At 40.8% G+C, this 18,193-nt stretch overlaps 1 protein-coding gene across 4 annotated transcripts in view; it reads right to left on the bottom strand.

Annotated features, from left to right (window-relative positions):
- LOC122813971 overlaps positions 1 to 18,193 on the bottom strand; it is a 1,592,156-nt gene that overhangs the window by 1,330,354 nt on the left and 243,609 nt on the right. For all 4 annotated transcript variants that reach the window (XM_044086526.1, XM_044086527.1, XM_044086529.1 and 1 more), the window contains exon 5: positions 2,748 to 2,861. In XM_044086526.1, coding sequence (XP_043942461.1) covers positions 2,748 to 2,861 — 114 coding nt within the window. The remainder of the gene's footprint in view (positions 1 to 2,747; positions 2,862 to 18,193) is intronic.

Here is an 18,193-nt window from a genome sequence, read left to right as displayed (position 1 = left end):
AGTTCAGTTGTGTAAGTAACTTACCATGATAGTAGATGCTCAAATAGATCTCTGTTTTTTGAACTCCCCCACCTCAATTCAATTTCATCCCTTTTCACTTTTGAACTATAACCTTCTACTTGTGTTATGTACATAAACAAAAAAAGTCTTAGCCTGATTCCCTCATGACCAAGTTCATGCAGAAAACCATTCAATGCATGACCACAGTCATCCTCGTTGCCACATATTGGCCCAGACAGATATGGTTTTCCCTCTTCAAACTATGCTTACAGGAGTCCCTTTGGTTTCTAAATCTGTGCTTGATCTCATCATGGGAACCTCAATCAGGCATTGTCAACCTGAAGCTGACTGCTTGGCTTCTCCAATTCCAGTGATAGCTCCAGACACATCCCTTTCTTCTGATGTGGTTCACATCGTGTCAGCCTCTCAGAAATCATCCACTCATACAGTGTATCACAGTAGAAGAAAATGATTCACCATATGGGCAGAATCTCAGAACATAGAACCTCAGTTGGAGATATCTTACATTTTTAATCTTCCTTGATATTTTTGGGGTGCAGCTTCTCCATTATCAAAGTACAGCTAGCAGCAATTTCCTCCTTTCATATCAGTTTTCAGGACTCTTCTCTGGCTTCTGCAAAGCCTTTCTGAAAGGTACCTTTCACATGAGGCCTCCCATCAAGGATCCAAGCTCCTCCATGAGACCTGAACATTGTGTTAGAAGCTCTATCTAAACCTCCATTTGAATCAACCACCTCTGCAGAATTAAATTCTTATCTTACAAAACGATCATTTTAGTGACTGTCACTTCAGCTAAAAGGATCTCAGAACTGCATGCCTTACCTTCTGTTTCACCTTACACTGTATTCCATAAGGATAGGGTCACCTTGATAACCAAACCTTCCTTTGTTTCAAAAGTAGGTTCTGAGACCTACAATTCTCAGCCCATACATTTTCCAGTGTTCTTCCCAAATTACAAAAACAAAGGAAAATACATTTTACATACACTGGATGTTATCAAGCAGCGCCATTTTACCTTCACAGAACAGCCCCCTTTAGAAAAGATGAGCAGTGTATCCTTCACACAAAACAAAGTGAATAAGAAGGTATCTAAAATTTCCTTGTCTAAATGGTTTTCTGATGTATTTCCTTCATTTACACTTCTCAGAATAAAACCTTACCCTACAAACCCACTGCTCACTTCACTAGACCTGTGGCAATCTCTGCAGCATTTTTCAGGTCTTTATCCTTGGATGACATTTGCCAAGCTGCTACATGGTCTTCGACTCACACATTTATCAAGCTTTACAAGCTGAACTGCATTTCTAGTGCCAGAGCTTCCTTGGCTCTTTCATCCTGAAAGGTCTCATTACTTCTTGAGGCCATCCAGGAATCATGTAGCTGGAGATTCTGACCCATAGATGGGATTGGATGTACTGGATGAATAGGATACGAAAGACATCTGCTTACAATAATAATAGAGCCTTTCATCCTAGACCATCCAACATGACAGCCCCCCTCAGTCCCCTTATCAATTTATAGGATTGGAAGTATTTTTTGCCTGTACCAAAGGCACTACAAGTCAGCGTAGGTTTGGGCACCAAACTTGATCTGAGCTAGTTAGAGTGAAGCAGGACATTGCAAGGGTGAAGGTACGAGGCTGGAACCCTAAATCAGCTGGATCAGATCCGAGTAGAGGCTTGTGGACCCATACATTGTCTCCAAAGGACTGAGATAAAAGGATCTACCATTATGGTTAGTACATAACTTCCATTTTTTGCAGAAATAAAATAATGGAATTCAACATGTAAGGTGCAGTGATAAGGTAAGGTAGTGCTGAAGCTTGTGAGAAGTAATACTTGTATGATTTGTAAGACACTGTCAAGCCTAGGTTTTTCTGAACAACTGTGGAAAACACAGATCAGGAAGTAGTCCAAATATAAATAAAAAAGAGGAAGAACCGGAAAGATTTTTTACACATAACCTGTCTAGATTAGCCTTTGTCTACTGTTAAGAACACACCAGTACTAGGTAATTCTATGGAGAATAAGACATACAGGCAAATAATTGTAGCTATCAAGCTTCTAGAAGATAGTAGATTGTAAGCTTTATATTTAAATTGATGGTGCTAAACTATAACTGTAAGCTTTATATTTAAATTAATGGCTCTAAACTAATTACCACTACCTTCCTCTACAGATGGATGTTTACTTACTTGAAGATGGTAGGAACTTGGTCCATTGTGGATACCCTGTCAGACATTTCTACTGAATTTAAATACTGTGCCAACTTAGTCTAATTACTTAGCATAAAATCCCATTATTTTCATAGTTTCGTATATGGTGTGTGCTAAACCAGCTACCTTGTTAGCAAGTGGACAGATAGATAGACAGATAGATAGACCAACAAACAGACAAATAAATACTATACAGTTACACATTTTAGCACTGGTATAGAGATTGTCCCACTATTAGTCATAACTTTAAAATGGCTCTACTGGACTGCAAATTCTTTAGCAATAGAGCACTACATCTTGCTAAAAAAAAATAATGTCTACGATATATATATAGAATTTCTACCAGAGTGTGTTTCATCGGAATGTTTGGTATACTGTATCACATAGACAGCTGCCTGCTACTTTCTCTTGGTTATATGTTGTTAACAAGTTGTTTGTCAGAGATTAAAAAATGTTGCTGACATTTTTTCCTAAGATGACCAAATGTGATAAAAATGTAAAATATGCTTACCATTTTTCCGTTTGTATACAAGTGCCCCAGCTATGACACATATAAGCAAAAGCAGAAGGAAACATAGCACTAAACCGACAATCAGTGCTGTATTTAGGCCTGCATCAGGTTTACCTGTTGTCAAAAAAATTGGTAAGTTAGATCTAAGATGAAACAGAAAGTAACAACATGTGAACATTTGAAAATCTTACAGTATGCCACATTTGTACATTTATAAAATTAATCTGTTATAGAGCACTTTGTTATGCTAGTGTATCATTTCAACTGACCTGCAGTTCTATGAGCCTGTTTCATGGAAAGACGATTTATTTTTTATCCTGATAAGCAACACAATACTGCCATTCTGACTGATCACAGGGACCATTTTCTGACATGTTAGAGAGAAGAAAACAGCTATTTAATACTTAAAGGGGGTAAGGACAACGCTTCTTTCCACTTGTTCTTAAATGATAATTTGCCTAATGACTTTCCACCTTATGATCCTGTTAAAGCACAGCCACCAACTATTCCACAAGAATGATAAAGTACATAAGTTAGAAAATGAACAGACTGGGACTACAGTCAGTAACTGATATTGCCAAAGACGACTATGGCTGAAGCTTAGCAGATGCATCTCCTAGAATTCATTTCAAAAACGCATAACAATCTGAAGTTATGATTGAAGACCAGACCATAATTCTTTGTAAAGCATGGGGAATTTTAGCTACCCTGATGTTTTACCAGATTTAAAAAAAAAACAGTAATGGCAATGCAGTGTCATACAGCTTTAAAAGCCGTAACACGCCTGGCAGTGCCACAAAAACAGTTGCTAGAAGCAAAGTGTATCTCTAATAAATCAACTTTATTTTTCTTAACAAATGTTACTATTAAAATATACAACTGCAAACAATCACAACTTTTTTGAAATACCAAACAAAAAAGAAATTGAAACAAACCATTTTTACCATATGTAATGAACTGTATGAAGGAAAACACATTCCAAAATCATTTTAATGTCTGTAAATACACCCTACTTCTTTTTATGTCTAAGTTTATTTTCCCAGTTTCTTCTTTGCTGTTTTACTTCTTTTCACCTTATTGATTTACACTTCTCCACTCTAAATTGCTACAGTCCAAGGTGAATATTTAATCCTTATCTTTTCTCTAACACAATCTTCCACATCCTTCTTCTGTAAGATGTGTTTCTTCTATTATTGTCTGAATAGCTCCCATCAGTATCACCTTACTTTTCCATGCTCCATGTTCTTACTGCCAACATTATTAAATCTAGTAATGACCTATCTTGCCATGTTCTCTCAGAAACATACTTAAAGGATTTTAACTGCAAACTGAGTTAATTTTACCTCTCCAGACTATATTTTATTACATGAGCATTCCCAGAAGACATGCTTCCAGCTCTCCAGTTCATTTTTGTGCTACTTCCAGCATATCAGACTAATTCTAGAATATATCCTAGTCAGTCTTGGTGGCGTATATAAATATTTAAACAAACAGTGCCACGTGAAAAACATAAATCATCTTACTGCCAGTAGTCTTTTTAGGCAACGTTTAAGGCATGATCCATACTCCTATGCCTCTTTCCCAAATTGATGCTTTCCAATAACATTTTCAAAGCTTCCTAACCATACTTGATACTTATTATTTATTAACCCCTTTCATTAAAAATGCTTCTCTCTTTATCATCCCTACCCAAAGTGGTATATCTACCTTCTTTACCTTGGACAGTTTTGACCTAGTAAATGCCCTCTTAAACCAGTTACAACTCAGGACTTAAGTGTTCCCTTCCACACTTACCTCGATCTGCTGTCCTGTAAGCAGCATTCTATGTTCCATTATTTGCTCCCAGTATTTTAACTTCTGTCTTTCTCTTCTACCTTGTAATATTCTCATTTTGAATGGCTGTATCTCTTCCACACAACTTTGTTTTTTTCATATCATTCATAGTAGACAACTTGTATATCAGGTCTTGACTCACTTTAGTTATTACCTTCTTAGATTAATTTTTGAATCCTTAATTTTCCTATGCAGGTATCTCAGTTCTTTGCATTTCTTTAAAATCTGTTTCTGCTTTTTTTGATGATCATCAGATAACAAATTATATAGTGTGCTCCCATGGACTGCTGTAGTATATTTTTTAAACTTTGGTACTCCTAAAACTCCCAATCTAGTTAGCAAAATGATTGTTCATATAAACTAAGGCTTGCATCCTTCCATTTAAACTCCAAAACCATTTTCTATATTTTATCCAGATAGCCATGGCAATCCCTGTACTGTGTATAATAAGAGGAAGACTGCAAGCCAATAGAGGGATTGTATTCTCTGAAAAATGTCCAACATACCCGTTCTGCCTCTGAAATAAAAGTCTTTATTCTGTCCAGAATTTTATTAAATGTTAATGAGATTCCTTCAAGCAGCTTCCTAATTGTATCCCTAGTTAGATTAAATTGTTTTTCTTCCATAATTATGAGTACTTCTGTCTTACTACCTGTGAGGGTTTGTGTTTCACGATATGCGCTTAGTCTAGTGTATAGTCATCTTATTGTCCAACAGACTTCCCAACTGTCCTGAATTCCTCATATGTGTTACATCTTCGCTACTTATATTCATGCTGGAGTTATAAATGTGTACAGAAAATGTGTTAGCCCTGTCAGGTAGCCTAACAAATCATCTATTTATTGCTCTAGTCAATATTCTACTCTGTAAGAATAAAGACGTTATGTTTTTACCATAGTGTTCCATGTGTGTTGTCCATCTCATCCTTTATTCTTACTGGTGGGTTGGATCTGATGCGTCGGATCCATCTCAGCCACTTCCCCAGCTCAAGGTCTTCAGCAAAGCTTGTGGGCCTTATTCTTTACTAATACTGCAACCCTGTAATTACCTCAGATCTTGTTTGCTCCCAGCAGCCCATGGAAGAAAAAAACTTACACAGTGCAACCATTCAAGTATACACGAGTGTCTATATATTCCTACATATATAAGTATGAATCAGTATCAGACTGAGAAAGTATACTTTCTAAGGATATATGGCCCTGTTGAAGAATCCTAATTGTGCTATTTGGTATACCAGGAGTCTAGGCAGGTGGAGGAGGGAGGGTTGTGAGAATAAAGGATGAGATGGACAACACACATGGAACATTATGGTAAAAACATAACTTCTTTATGTGTTGTTGTCAATCTCGCCTTTATTCTCACTGGTGGGACTGTGTCCCAAGCAACTAAACTCTCAGGTGGCTCATGGAAGAATATTCCTCAGAACCATGGGACCAAAGGATGCTCCACTCCTAGATGCCAAATCCACTTTGTAATGAGTAATAAAAGTATGAAGTTTTGCCCAAGTAGCTGCAGCACAGATACTATCCAGTGGTAGTCTGGCATGAAAAGCTGCAGACGTGGCCACAGATCTAATGGAATGAGCTTTAACCACATTTGGGAGAGCTCTGTTCTTTGAATTATAAATGTGGGATATGCATAATGTTAGCCATCTAGATAAAGTAACTTTTGAAACTGGTTGACCTTTTCTTGTATCAGAATAAGAGATGAAAAGCTGATCTGATTTTCTTATTTCAGAAGTTCTATGTAAATAAAAACATAACTGTCTATGAACATCTAGGAGATGCAATGAATACTCTCCTTAATTTTGAAAGTTGGGAAAGAAAACTGGGAGATCTAAAGATTGGTTAAGGGTATTTTCCGACACAACCTTGGGTAGAAAGGATGGGTTAGTGCGTAACAACACTCTATCTTCATGGAAGACTAGGTATGTGGGCTTTGTCAACAAAGCATGCAGCTCAGATACACTTCTGGCTGAAGTAATAGCCACCAAAAAGTGGGTTTTCCAGGAAAGATATTTTAACTCACATGTAGCTGAAGGATCAAAAGGGGGAAAAATGATATTAGATAAGATGAAATTGAGATCCAAAGGGGGTGTTGGATACTTATATAGTGGTCTTAACATAATAGTGCCCTTCAAAAATGCTTTGCAAAGTCTGTGTGGCATGATAGGGCAATCATTTTTTCCTATATGGAAATTAGAAATCGCAGCTAGCTGAACGTTAATAGTAGCTGAGGCTACTCCGCCATTGAAAAGCTCTGATAGAAAATGCAAAATCATGTGAACTGGTGCTGTAAAAGGATCTATTGTGTTACAGCTAGTCAATAGAACAAATCTCTTCCATTTGCTTTTGTAAAGTTTTCGAGTAGATGTTTTATGAGATCACAGTAAAATATGCTTGACTGAAGAGGAAAGGAATGGAAACCAGGCAATTAGGGCAATTGGAGTAACCAAGCTGTCAATTTGAGGGAATCTAAATTGAGATGAACCATTCCTGACGGATGTGTCAGAAGATCCGGAGCTGGGTCCAGAATCCAGGGTTTGCCCCGAAGATGAGGCTGAAGAAAAGGGAGCCAGATTTGATGAGGCCATTAGAGAGCAAATAGGATAATTGTCGTCTCCAACAGCAGTGGAGATGGGAGCTGAGAAGAAACTTTTTCTAAGGAGGACGATTGACTTCTGAATCAGCACCAATAAAACTCCCCGCTCCGAAGAAGCCTTGGAACCAGGAGGAGAGGTCTGCTCTGATGGTGCCTTTTGATCCATTAACTTTGGAGCCTTTAGCTTCGACTCTGAAGAGGATCTTGGCTCCGATGAAGGTCTTTTGGTAGATTTGTCAGACGTTGAAGATTCAGGAGATATATAGCCTCAGAGAAAGGCGACTTCAGAATGTCTTTCAAAATAAGCTTGATTTTACATTCCATTAATGCCCATTGATTAAAATTGTGGCAAATGGAACAAGACTCTTGCAAATGAAGAGGCCTCAAACAATACACACATAAGATGTGTGAATCACTAAGAGCCATCTTCTTTCTGCACTTTTCACATTTTTTGAAGCCTAAGGGCTTACTATCTTGTTTTTGAAACATGATTAAAGAAAAAATGGGGAAGGACAAAGATAGATAGTCGCTCCTAGTCTAGAAGAATAAGTCCTGTATCTTAAATTGACTTAAATGGGCCACAGACACACACACACACACACACACACACACACACACACACACACACACACACACACACACACACATGAAAGATAAGGAAGAGTCCTTTAATTTAAACGGGCAACAAGAGAATATATATATTAAAAATATATATATATATATATATATATATATATATATATATATATATATATATATATATATATATATATATATACACACACACACACACACACACACACACACACACATATATATATGTGTGTGTGTGTGTGTGTGTGTGTGTGTGTGTGTGTACTTTTTTTGACAGAAGGGAAGAAGAAAGAGAAAGGAGCATCCTCTAATTAAAAACGGACATTCCTTAACATGCCCTGCAATTAAAACGGATGTTAACTAAGGGAAAATAACAGAACAGGGTAAAGAACTAGTTTGAAAAGTAGTTTAGCTAATATTGGAAATACAGAAAAAGGAATACTATAATATAATCCCAGAAAAAAATTAAGTAATTGGCCCAGAGCTATGCAATCCAGCCTCTTTGCTGCACGGCAAACAAGATCTGAGGTAATTATGTGGTTGCATTATGGGTAAAGAATAAGGTGCACGAGCTTTGCTGAAGACCTTGAGCTAGAGAAATGGCTGAGATGGATCTGATGCATCGGATCTGACTCACCAGTGAGAATAAAGGTGAGATTGACAACACATCTCTGATTTTATTGAAAGGGTCTGTAAGTAAATTGTAAATAATAATGGAGACAATGAACACCCTTGTCTAGGTCTCCTAACCAGTTCTAATTCTCTGGATAATGAAAGACCTACCTTCACCTGCTTTGATTCCCATATAAACATTACCTAACAGCTCTATAAACCTATTTGGAAACTCCTATTTCATCTAACACACTAACATGGTCAAAGCCTTTTTTGTCATCAAAACCTAACGCACTGACAGCTCATTGGCTACTTTCTTTTTATTCTCTGTTAGCATAATCATTTAAAAAAAATATCAAATGCTGTTCTTCTATCTATCGTCTATCAAAATCTGTTAATAGTGATAAAACTTTTATGACTCTTTTGGCCATCTGTTGTGTAAACAATTCATAATCATGCTTAAGAATAGATGTTCATATGTATGAACTTGGCAATGTTGTATCCTTTCCTTCTTTAGGAATCACTGTTATTGTTATCATTGCCTTTCTCTAACTACTTAGAATTTTCCCTTTTCTAAGAGCATGGTTCATAAGCTTAAACACTCCCCATTTTTTCATACATTTTCAATGGCAGCCCATCTTTGCCCTGGGCCTTCTCTTTCTAAATTACTTTCATTATTAATTCAACCTCCTCTGAATTATCTCACTTGTTAATTGAGTGGCATGAGAGTATGTTAAATGTATTATGTTAATCTTTTCTCATATGTTGGCTGGTCTACTCACCAGCTTTGTCCCTGACGTACAGCTGTTGACAGGAATGTCTAAACCATTCTGATATTCTGTTGGGGATAACTGCTGTCCTCCCCTTCTCTACATTCCTCCGCTTATCTACTACCCTTTCCACATGTAGCAAGAATACAGCAATGAGAAGGATGCCAGCTGCAATTATTCAGTAAGTGCTGCAGAGTCCAAGTTGCAGAATGCTGGTAATGACGAAGATAGCCAGACAGAGGTAAATACTGTTGCTTATGCAGGGCTGCAAACACTGGTGCTGTTGATGATGATGATGGAATGAGGAGGAGCCTGGAGAATCAGAAATTATACAGTGGAGTGTGGTGATTGATTGGTACTTCATCAATGAAGAATAGATGGATAGAGGTGAGATGACAGCCAAGAAGCAGGGAGAGAAGGAGACCAGGAGTAACCAAATGAGTACCCACTTTATTAAATCCATGACCTCCCTCATTTGCAACTCAGTCCCCACACTAGCTACCCCTCCATCACCAACATTTAAAACACTAACTGACCAGAGAACCTTCTCCTTCAAACCTGTGCCCACATCTACCATAAAGAAACTACTCCTTAAACTAAAACCTACCACCCTTGCACCTAACATTTTGGTAGAATATCTCAAAGTAGGTGCCAATAAAATAGCTTATCCTGTTTCCATACTATGAACCATTCCATTGCAGAAAGCCATGACCCCACTCTGTAGAAAAAGTCCAATATCCATCCTTTTCACTAAGGTTGAAGCTCTGCTGACATTACCAGTTATTGACCAATAGCAATGCTACCCTCTTTATCAAAAGCACCAGGAAAACGTATAAAAAAACAGCTATTTTCCTATATTAATGGGAGTAACTACTACCCCCAACCCAGCACATCACAGCACCTTCACTGCCTTTATTAACATGACTACAACAGTTAACCAGAAAATAAATTCTGGTAATTCAGTATCTGCCCTCTTTCTAGGCATGTGAAAAGCATTTGAGACTGTCTCTCATCCCTTACTCCTACAAAGATTAACTGCAGTAGGACTTGCACTATCAGCGACCGCCTGGTTTATCAGCTATCTAGGTGACAGGGTCCAAGCAGTTAAATGACAAAAAAAATTCCCCCCATCACTCTCAGTCATCATTGGAGTTCCTTCAAGGATCCATTCTGACCCCTTCCCCCGTTACTTGACAAATTCACAGATGACACACATACTGTAACCAGACATGCATCCATGATCCAATACACAGATAACTCAACCCATATCTGTTCTGTAAAAAGCTTAAATAAACTGAAACAGCTCACCTAGGAATCCTTTTTCTCATTTGAAGCATAGATATCAGAATCCCAACTCCTACTCACCCCACAGAAAACAAAGCTAATCCTTTTCATTCTTAATCCACTAATGAATCAAAAACACCAGTTCACTGTTTACTTATCCAACAATACTACAATCAGAGTGGTTACACACACCAAGCTCTTGGGAGTCACAATTGATGAAAAACTAAAGTTTGATATCTATGTAAAACAGCCCATAAAAAAAACATAAAACAGTTCCCTTTATAGAGCCAAACCATTCCTAACAGGTAAGGCCAGAATTGCTTCTTAGTCTCTTCCATGCAGCCCCTATCCTAATCAACCTCCACTATTTCCTCACTGGACCTGTGCTACAATAATATAGAAAAGTTCACCACCAACCATAGAAAGAGGACCCATCACTGTATATTCCTCAAACAGCTTAAATGGCTCAAATTCAGGCATTCATTAATCCACATTCAGTTATTCACCACCAATAAACTTATATACCAACCTGACAAATGTTACAGCCTAGAAAATTCTGCATCACAACTCAAAAAAATCAATGTGAAATTGTTCAATCTCGCCGTTTGTTCTTACACACGGGTTCGGAGCCGATCCTCGGCTCCGAGTCGGCCGCATCACTAGCTCGCATCTTCGAGAAAGCTCGAGGCACAGTAATATCCCATGATCCTCCGGTGTTAACCCTCAGATCTAGTTTGCCGCTAGCAGCAGATCACTTCGTGAGGCTCGGGCCAGTACAATTTTTTACTATTTTTTGCTATATCTCTTGATAATTTTAGTGATATTTTTTCTTATATTTAATAGCTTATATATATATATATAGATAGATAGTTGTGTGAACTAGTTAGGTAGATTTTTACCTTTAAAAAAGTTAGTAAGGGCCTTAGGCCATTTTTTTGTCTTTGAAGAAAATTAATCTTTTTTCTGTTTATTTCAATATATCAGTGTGCTGTGGTGTGTTTTGCTAAACTTTTATATTTATATACTTTAGACTGGTTTTTTGGTAGTTGTAAATTTTTTCTTTTCTTAGTTATGTCAGAAAAGATGAAAAGTGGGTTCAAGAGGTGTCAGTGTGGACAAAAGATGTCCATTACTGACAACCATTCTTCCTGCGTCTACTGTCTTGGCCCTCTCCACTTGCAGGAAGACTGTTCTATCTGTCATTCCTTTAGTGGGAGGGTCATGATGGAAAGACGCAGGAAGTTAGTGGACAGAGGTTTAATCAAACCTGAATTTCAGGAAGCCCTAGACAAGGCTGAACAGGTTTCGAAGTCTTCGAAGGGATTGAAGTCTTCAAGAGTGTCGGAGCCCAAGTCATCGGCTCCGAGCACTTCTTTTCAAATTCGGACACCGGCTTCTATGACTTCGGGGCCAAGTGTCGAGACTTTATCTCTGCACGAGGCTCAGGTCTTGGAGCCGGTAACAGAGGTACCACCATCTACTATCCTTCGCTCGGTGACGGCTTTGATTCCTTCGACCCGTTCTTCGAGGCCCATCTCCGACTCCAATGTGGACAGAGTGGTACAGAAGCTTATGGAGAACTCGGCTTTTTCAAAATTACTCGAAGTTTCGTCCCAGTTGGTTTCGAAACTCGAAGCCATTCCAACTCCCTCGACACTTCCTCCTCCGAGACCCGTCGAGTCATCGGTGTTAGGAGTCGAAGAACCGATGATTGTAGAGCCCTCGGTGCCGAAGCCTCCAGTAGTGCTATCGGCTCCGTTGACCTCGACTCCTTCGGAACCAGCCGGAGAGTCTCGGAGCTGAACGTCTTTCCTGGGTTCCGGGGGGGATAGTCGAACCGAGGTTTCAGTTCCGACTCTTCCCCTCGGTGCCTCGGCTCAGATTAGTTCGGATCCGTCCTCGGTGTCGGAGCCCGTGGTTCCGATCCCGGAGAAACGACTTCCTTCTTCGGATCGGGTCGGCTCTTCGGGTCGGGGCACCGGTGCCTTTGACATCATAAGGAAGGTCTTGTCGGATCAGACACTGACTTCATCGGCTTCTTTATCTCCTTCCCCAAAAGGTCCGCGTTCTGCTTCTGTACCTTCGGTACCTTCGGTACCTACCAAGCGTCGAGACCCAATGCCTCAGAAATCCCCACAGGGAGACTCTGGTTCCTCAGATGCATCCCCAGAAGCTCCCACTGAGGATGTTCCGAGGAAACGACTGTGCAAGAGGAGACACATAGATTCCCCTCAGGAATCTCTTACATCTGATACTGATTTAGATGAAGCAGAAGGGTCCCCAAGGTCCACCTCTGAGGATGTCTCCTTCGCAGACATTTTGGAAATCCTGAAGCAAAGAGGGGACTGGCAAACCCTTACCCCTTCTGCGGATGAATCGGTTTTACTGAAGGCATTTGGGACTCAACCTTCTACCTCCTGGGTGACTCCTCCCTTTGACGATCTTATGGACCTAGTAGCTCAGAGGGCTTGGGAAACACCTGATACAGTGGAACCAGTCCCACATAAACCAAACAAATATATGACAGCTCCTCAAGATAAAGCCTACCTTACTAAAGGAGTTCCCGTAGACACTATGGTGGTGGCAGCGGCCACTAAGAAAGAGATGTCTGAATCATCTTCCTCTGTCCATCCTCCTAATAAGGATTCTAGGACAATGGACAGATATGGCAAGCGCATATTTAGTTCGGCGACTTTTTCCATCCGATCGCTCAACTACCTTACGCATTTTACGCGTTTACAAAGAGATCTCATTAAAGAGTTAGGAGATACTCTTCAGGGACACACAGATGCTGCTGTCGCCAATAAAGTGACAACGCAACTTAACACCCTAAATTCCATAGTCAACTCGTCCATGAGGCTGATTTCATACGCAGCCGAAGGATCGAGTAGAGCGGCAGCTTCAGCGATTGCACTGAGAAGACAATCCTGGTTGCGCTTATGCTCCTTTGCAGAAACCTTTAAGTCTTCTTTTGCCAATGCCCCCTTTGATGGTGCCTCCCTGTTTGGGCCCAAAGTAAAGGAGACTCTCACAAGGTGTGAACAAGAAGGGAAGACCCTGTCTGCCGTAGGGGTCCGTTTTTCCGTTCCATCTAGGCCCTACCCTAAAGGGCAACGAGGAGGAAAAATGTGGTTCCGAAAGACTCAGGGATCTTTTCAACACACCCAAAGTGACGCCCCCTCCAGAGGCAGAGGAGGGGGAAGAAATGGAAGACGCCGCCCAGCCGGCAGAGGGGGTCCGCAAAATCAGGGTGACAGAGAGACGTTCTCTGGAAAACCCTTCCAGCACTCCTGAGTGCAGGCCCGACTGTCCTGCTCTGGAGGCAGTCGGGGGTCACTTAGCTTTATACCCAGAGGCCTGGCTAAATCTTACATCAGATTACTGGGTAAAAAGCATAGTTACCAGAGGCTACAACATCCCCTTCATAACAATACCACCAAACTCCAAAAAACTCCCAGATGTTCCACCCAGTCTGCGAGATCAAGCAACCATAGAAATAAAAAGGTTGCTCGAAAACAGAGTCATCCAACCAGTCCCAGCGGACCAAATAGGATCCGGAACTTACTCAAGGTTCTTTTTAGTTCCAAAGAAAACAGGGGACTGGAGGCCAATTCTAGACCTCAGCAAGTTAAATACCTTTGTAAAAAAGGAAAAGTTCCGGATGGTCACGCTTCAGTCAATCCTCCCTTTTCTGCAAAAGGGCAACTGGATGTGCTCTTTAGATCTCAAAGACGCATACTACCATATAAAAATGGCCAGGGCGTCCAGAGATCATTTATGCTTCGGCTGGGAGCCAGTCATTTCCAGTTTCGCGCTCTGCCCTTTGGTCTCACCTCAGCCCCCAGGGTGTTCACCAAATGCATGGCAGTAGTAGCGTCTCACTTGAGACGAAAGGGATTCCGGGTGTTTCCTTATCTAGACGACTGGCTCCTTTCCACCACCACCAAGTGTCGTCTGCTACAAGCCAGGGACTATGCCATCAATCTTTGCTCTTCACTAGGCATAACGGTGAATTTTGGAAAATCTGTCTTATCGCCGTCACAGCGTATCTTATTTATAGGAGCACAGCTAGATACCTCCCTGGCTCAAGTTACTCTCCCCCCATCAAGGGTATCAGACCTCAGGCACCAAATTTCGCTCCTGCTTCAGAACAACAGAGTCTCAGCACGACAAGTATTAAGAGTTCTAGGCTTGATGTCAGCATCCCTTCTGATAGTTCCCTTAGGCAGAATGCACATGAGGATTCTTCAATGGATGCTATTCGCCCAATGGTCGTATCTACAACTTCCACTGTCTCACCAAATCTGGATCACGAATTATTGCAAGAAGGATCTCTTGTGGTGGATACACAGTCAAGAGCTAACACTAGGACGACCCTTTGTATTACCCAGTCCGATAGCAACTATAACCACGGACGCTTCCCTGATAGGGTGGGGGGGATTCTTTCAGGGACAAACAGTCCAAGGTCAATGGTCCAATTTGGAGTACAATCTGCACATCAATGTTCTAGAGATGAGGGCAGTGTTTCTAGCGTTGCAACACTTTCACGAGTCCTTACCTCGGGGAACAGTGACAGTTCAGACAGACAGCATGTCAGTAGTCTGGTACATAAACAAGCAAGAGGGAACCAGATCTTACCCTTTATGCAGAGAGGCCCTCAGAATTTGGCAATGGGCAAAGTCCACCGGACGCTTTCTGTTAGCAACGCACATCCCGGGATTTCAATGTAATCGCGGACAGGTTGAGCAGAGCCATCCTGTTCCCTCACGAGTGGTCCCTCAAACGTCAAGTAGCGGAAGAGATCTTCCGCAGATGGGGCCAGCCTTGCTGCGACCTGTTTGCATCCCCTTTGAATGCCAAATGCAGAAGCTATTTTGCCCTGTTACCCCCCCCAGGGGGTGTCCCCAGGGACGCACTGGTATACAATTGGCCCCCGGGTCTCCTTTATGCTTTTCCTCCTGTTCCACTAATTCCCAGGTTTTTGCAGAAAGCCAAATGTCTGGACAGGACCATAATACTGATAGCACCATTCTGGCCTCGTCAAATCTGGTTTCCCTTCCTTCAATCCCATCAAGTGGAGGAACCATGGATTCTGGACCCGGAACCAGATCTGTTGACACACTCGTCGGGAGTTCCTCACACCTCCCTCAAGTCCCTCAAACTGACAGCTTGGCTGCTCCGCTTCCCATCTTAGCCAGGTCGGAGTTACTATCTCCTGCAGTACAACAAATTATTGTATCTTCTCACAAACCATCTACAAGAAAACTGTACATTAGCAAATGGAACCGTTTTGTGCACTGGGCCTCCAAACAAGGTATAGATCCATTCGGGGCCCCAGTACACCAGATACTAGATTTCCTTTCCTCTCTTTTTCAAGAAGGGGCATCAACATCCACTATAAGAGTTCAACTGGCCGCTATATCCAATTTTCATACTGGCCGTAAGGATGGTTCTCTTATGTCTCACAGGCTTTGTAAAGCCTTCATGAAAGGTACTTTTCATCTCTGTCCTCCTTTTCGTAATCCAATAGCACCTTGGAATCTTAATCTCATGTTGTCACAACTCATGTTACCCCCTTTTGAACCAGCAAGCGCAACTTCGTTAAAATTGCTTTCGTGGAAAACACTCTTTCTGGTTGCCATCACTTCAGCCAGAAGGGTTTCAGAGTTACAGGCTTTATCTATCAGACCCCCGTACATGATCTTTCATCCAGATAGAGTAACCTTGCGCACCAATCCATCTTTTCTGCCAAAGATTTGTTCAATTCAGAATATCAACCAATCTATTGAACTGCCTACCTTCTTTAAAAATCATTCCAATAAGCTGGAATACACATTGCATAAGTTAGACATTCACAGACAACTAAGATTTTACTTACATAGAACAAAAGAATACAGAAAGTCGGATCAACTTTTTGTATCATATGCGGACCAAAGAAAAGGACAGGCAGTAACGAAGGTTACCTTATCCAAATGGCTCTCAGATTGCATAAAATTCGTATATGCTGAATCCAAACAACAACTTCCTTTCAAACCCAGAGCTCATTCTACAAGGGCGATTGCTACTTCTTCAGCCCATACCGCTCGTCTGCCTTTAGATACCATTTGTGCAGCGGCAACTTGGGCAAAACTACATACCTTTATCGTCCACTACAAGCTAGACAAGAACTCCAGGGACAGGGCGATGTTTGGTTCCACTGTACTCAGGAATGTTCTCCCTTGAGCCACCCGGGAAAAAAGGAGCTAGGGACGCTACCCGTGTGTAAGAACAAACGGCGAGATTGAACAATTTCACATTAAGAAGTTATGTCTTACCATAACGATCCATGTGAATTGTTCATCTCGCCTTTGTTCTTACATTCCCCCCCTCCATCCCCCGTCCTACGGTCTGGGAGAACGGTTTTTTGATTAGATTCCTTTTCAGCCTTTTCTAGGTATGGTTGACATATTATTAACATCAATAATGGCATCTTTTGTCCTCTACCTGGCAGTAGGGTTTTTAGACATGTTTCTAGAGGGATTCTTCTGGTATAGCAAACTAGATCTGAGGGTTAACACCGGAGGATCATGGGATATTACTGTGCCTCGAGCTTTCTCGAAGATGCGAGCTAGTGATGCGGCCGACTCGGAGCCGAGGATCGGCTCCGAACCCGTGTGTAAGAACAAAGGCGAGATGAACAATTCACATGGATCGTTATGGTAAGACATAACTTCTTATTTCCTTAGATGCACCAGTCTGCTCACCCAGTATTTCTGACAAAGTAGTGTGCAGGGAATTTTTTAAGTCTGCTAATTCATTACACTCCCCAAAAATATGTTCCTAATTACCTTTCTCTTCTCCATCACCCCTCCAACATTTGTAATCTACCTGAAGTAAAATTATTTGGAGTCTGCTTGGGGTATAAAATACCTATGCAAACACTTCCAAGTAAATATCCTAAATCTTCTAGACCTAGTTATGTACTCCTCTGATTGATTCCTATAGTTATGCAATAATTCATATGCCTAACTAATTATCTTGTTTTTACAGCAGCTTCTGTTCTAGATTCTACTAGCAACTTCACCAGTGCTGGTCTTTTACTTAAGATTCCCCTATTCCTTTCTCTTTGCCTATACTCTGCTATCAGTCCTTGATAGAGAAGGCAGTCTCTAGTGTGAAGTCCAAATGTATACTTGGCATACTCTTGATCAATTACCTTTCCCTGTCTAATTATTTGCTGCTAACATCTTGGTTCCTTCGCCAGTTTTCCCCTAGTAAATTCCAGCCCCCCTCTTACCTCTTCTGTGTATCCCTAATTGCAGTCATCCCTATTGGCAGAATCTCATATCTCCATTCCAGTGTTGGTATAGTTCCTAGAATACTTTCTGCTGCTTTATGAATATAATATTCTGAATGGTTACTGTTATTCTCCTTAAGGATCTGCTTCCAGTCCCAGTCTCTCCTTATTTCTTGAGTTTCAACTCTGTTTCATCATCACCCCTTTCCTCATTGAATTGTAGCTTTCTGCTTGTGCTATGTATAGGAGCCCTATCTTTGTCACTCTGAAATATCCTTCAAAGTAAGGTAATCCTAAACCACCTTGTTCTATTAGAAGGATCAACGTATTCTGCTTGACTCTTGCCCTCTCTGCCCAGATAAAATCTTTCAACTGTTTATTAATTGTCAACTACAAATTCTTCTCTGGTTAATAAAAATATGTCTGACCTGTATATAAACTAAAGGGACTAAAAACATTTTCACAGCTTGTATCTT

Source organism: Protopterus annectens, chromosome 10.part0 (genome assembly GCF_019279795.1).
Source record: "Protopterus annectens isolate FY-2018-M chromosome 10.part0, PAN1.0, whole genome shotgun sequence".
Classification (NCBI taxonomy): domain Eukaryota; kingdom Metazoa; phylum Chordata; order Ceratodontiformes; family Protopteridae; genus Protopterus; species Protopterus annectens.
The sequence above is the reverse complement of the archived record's forward strand: the minus strand, read 5'-3'. Positions and strand labels throughout refer to the sequence as shown.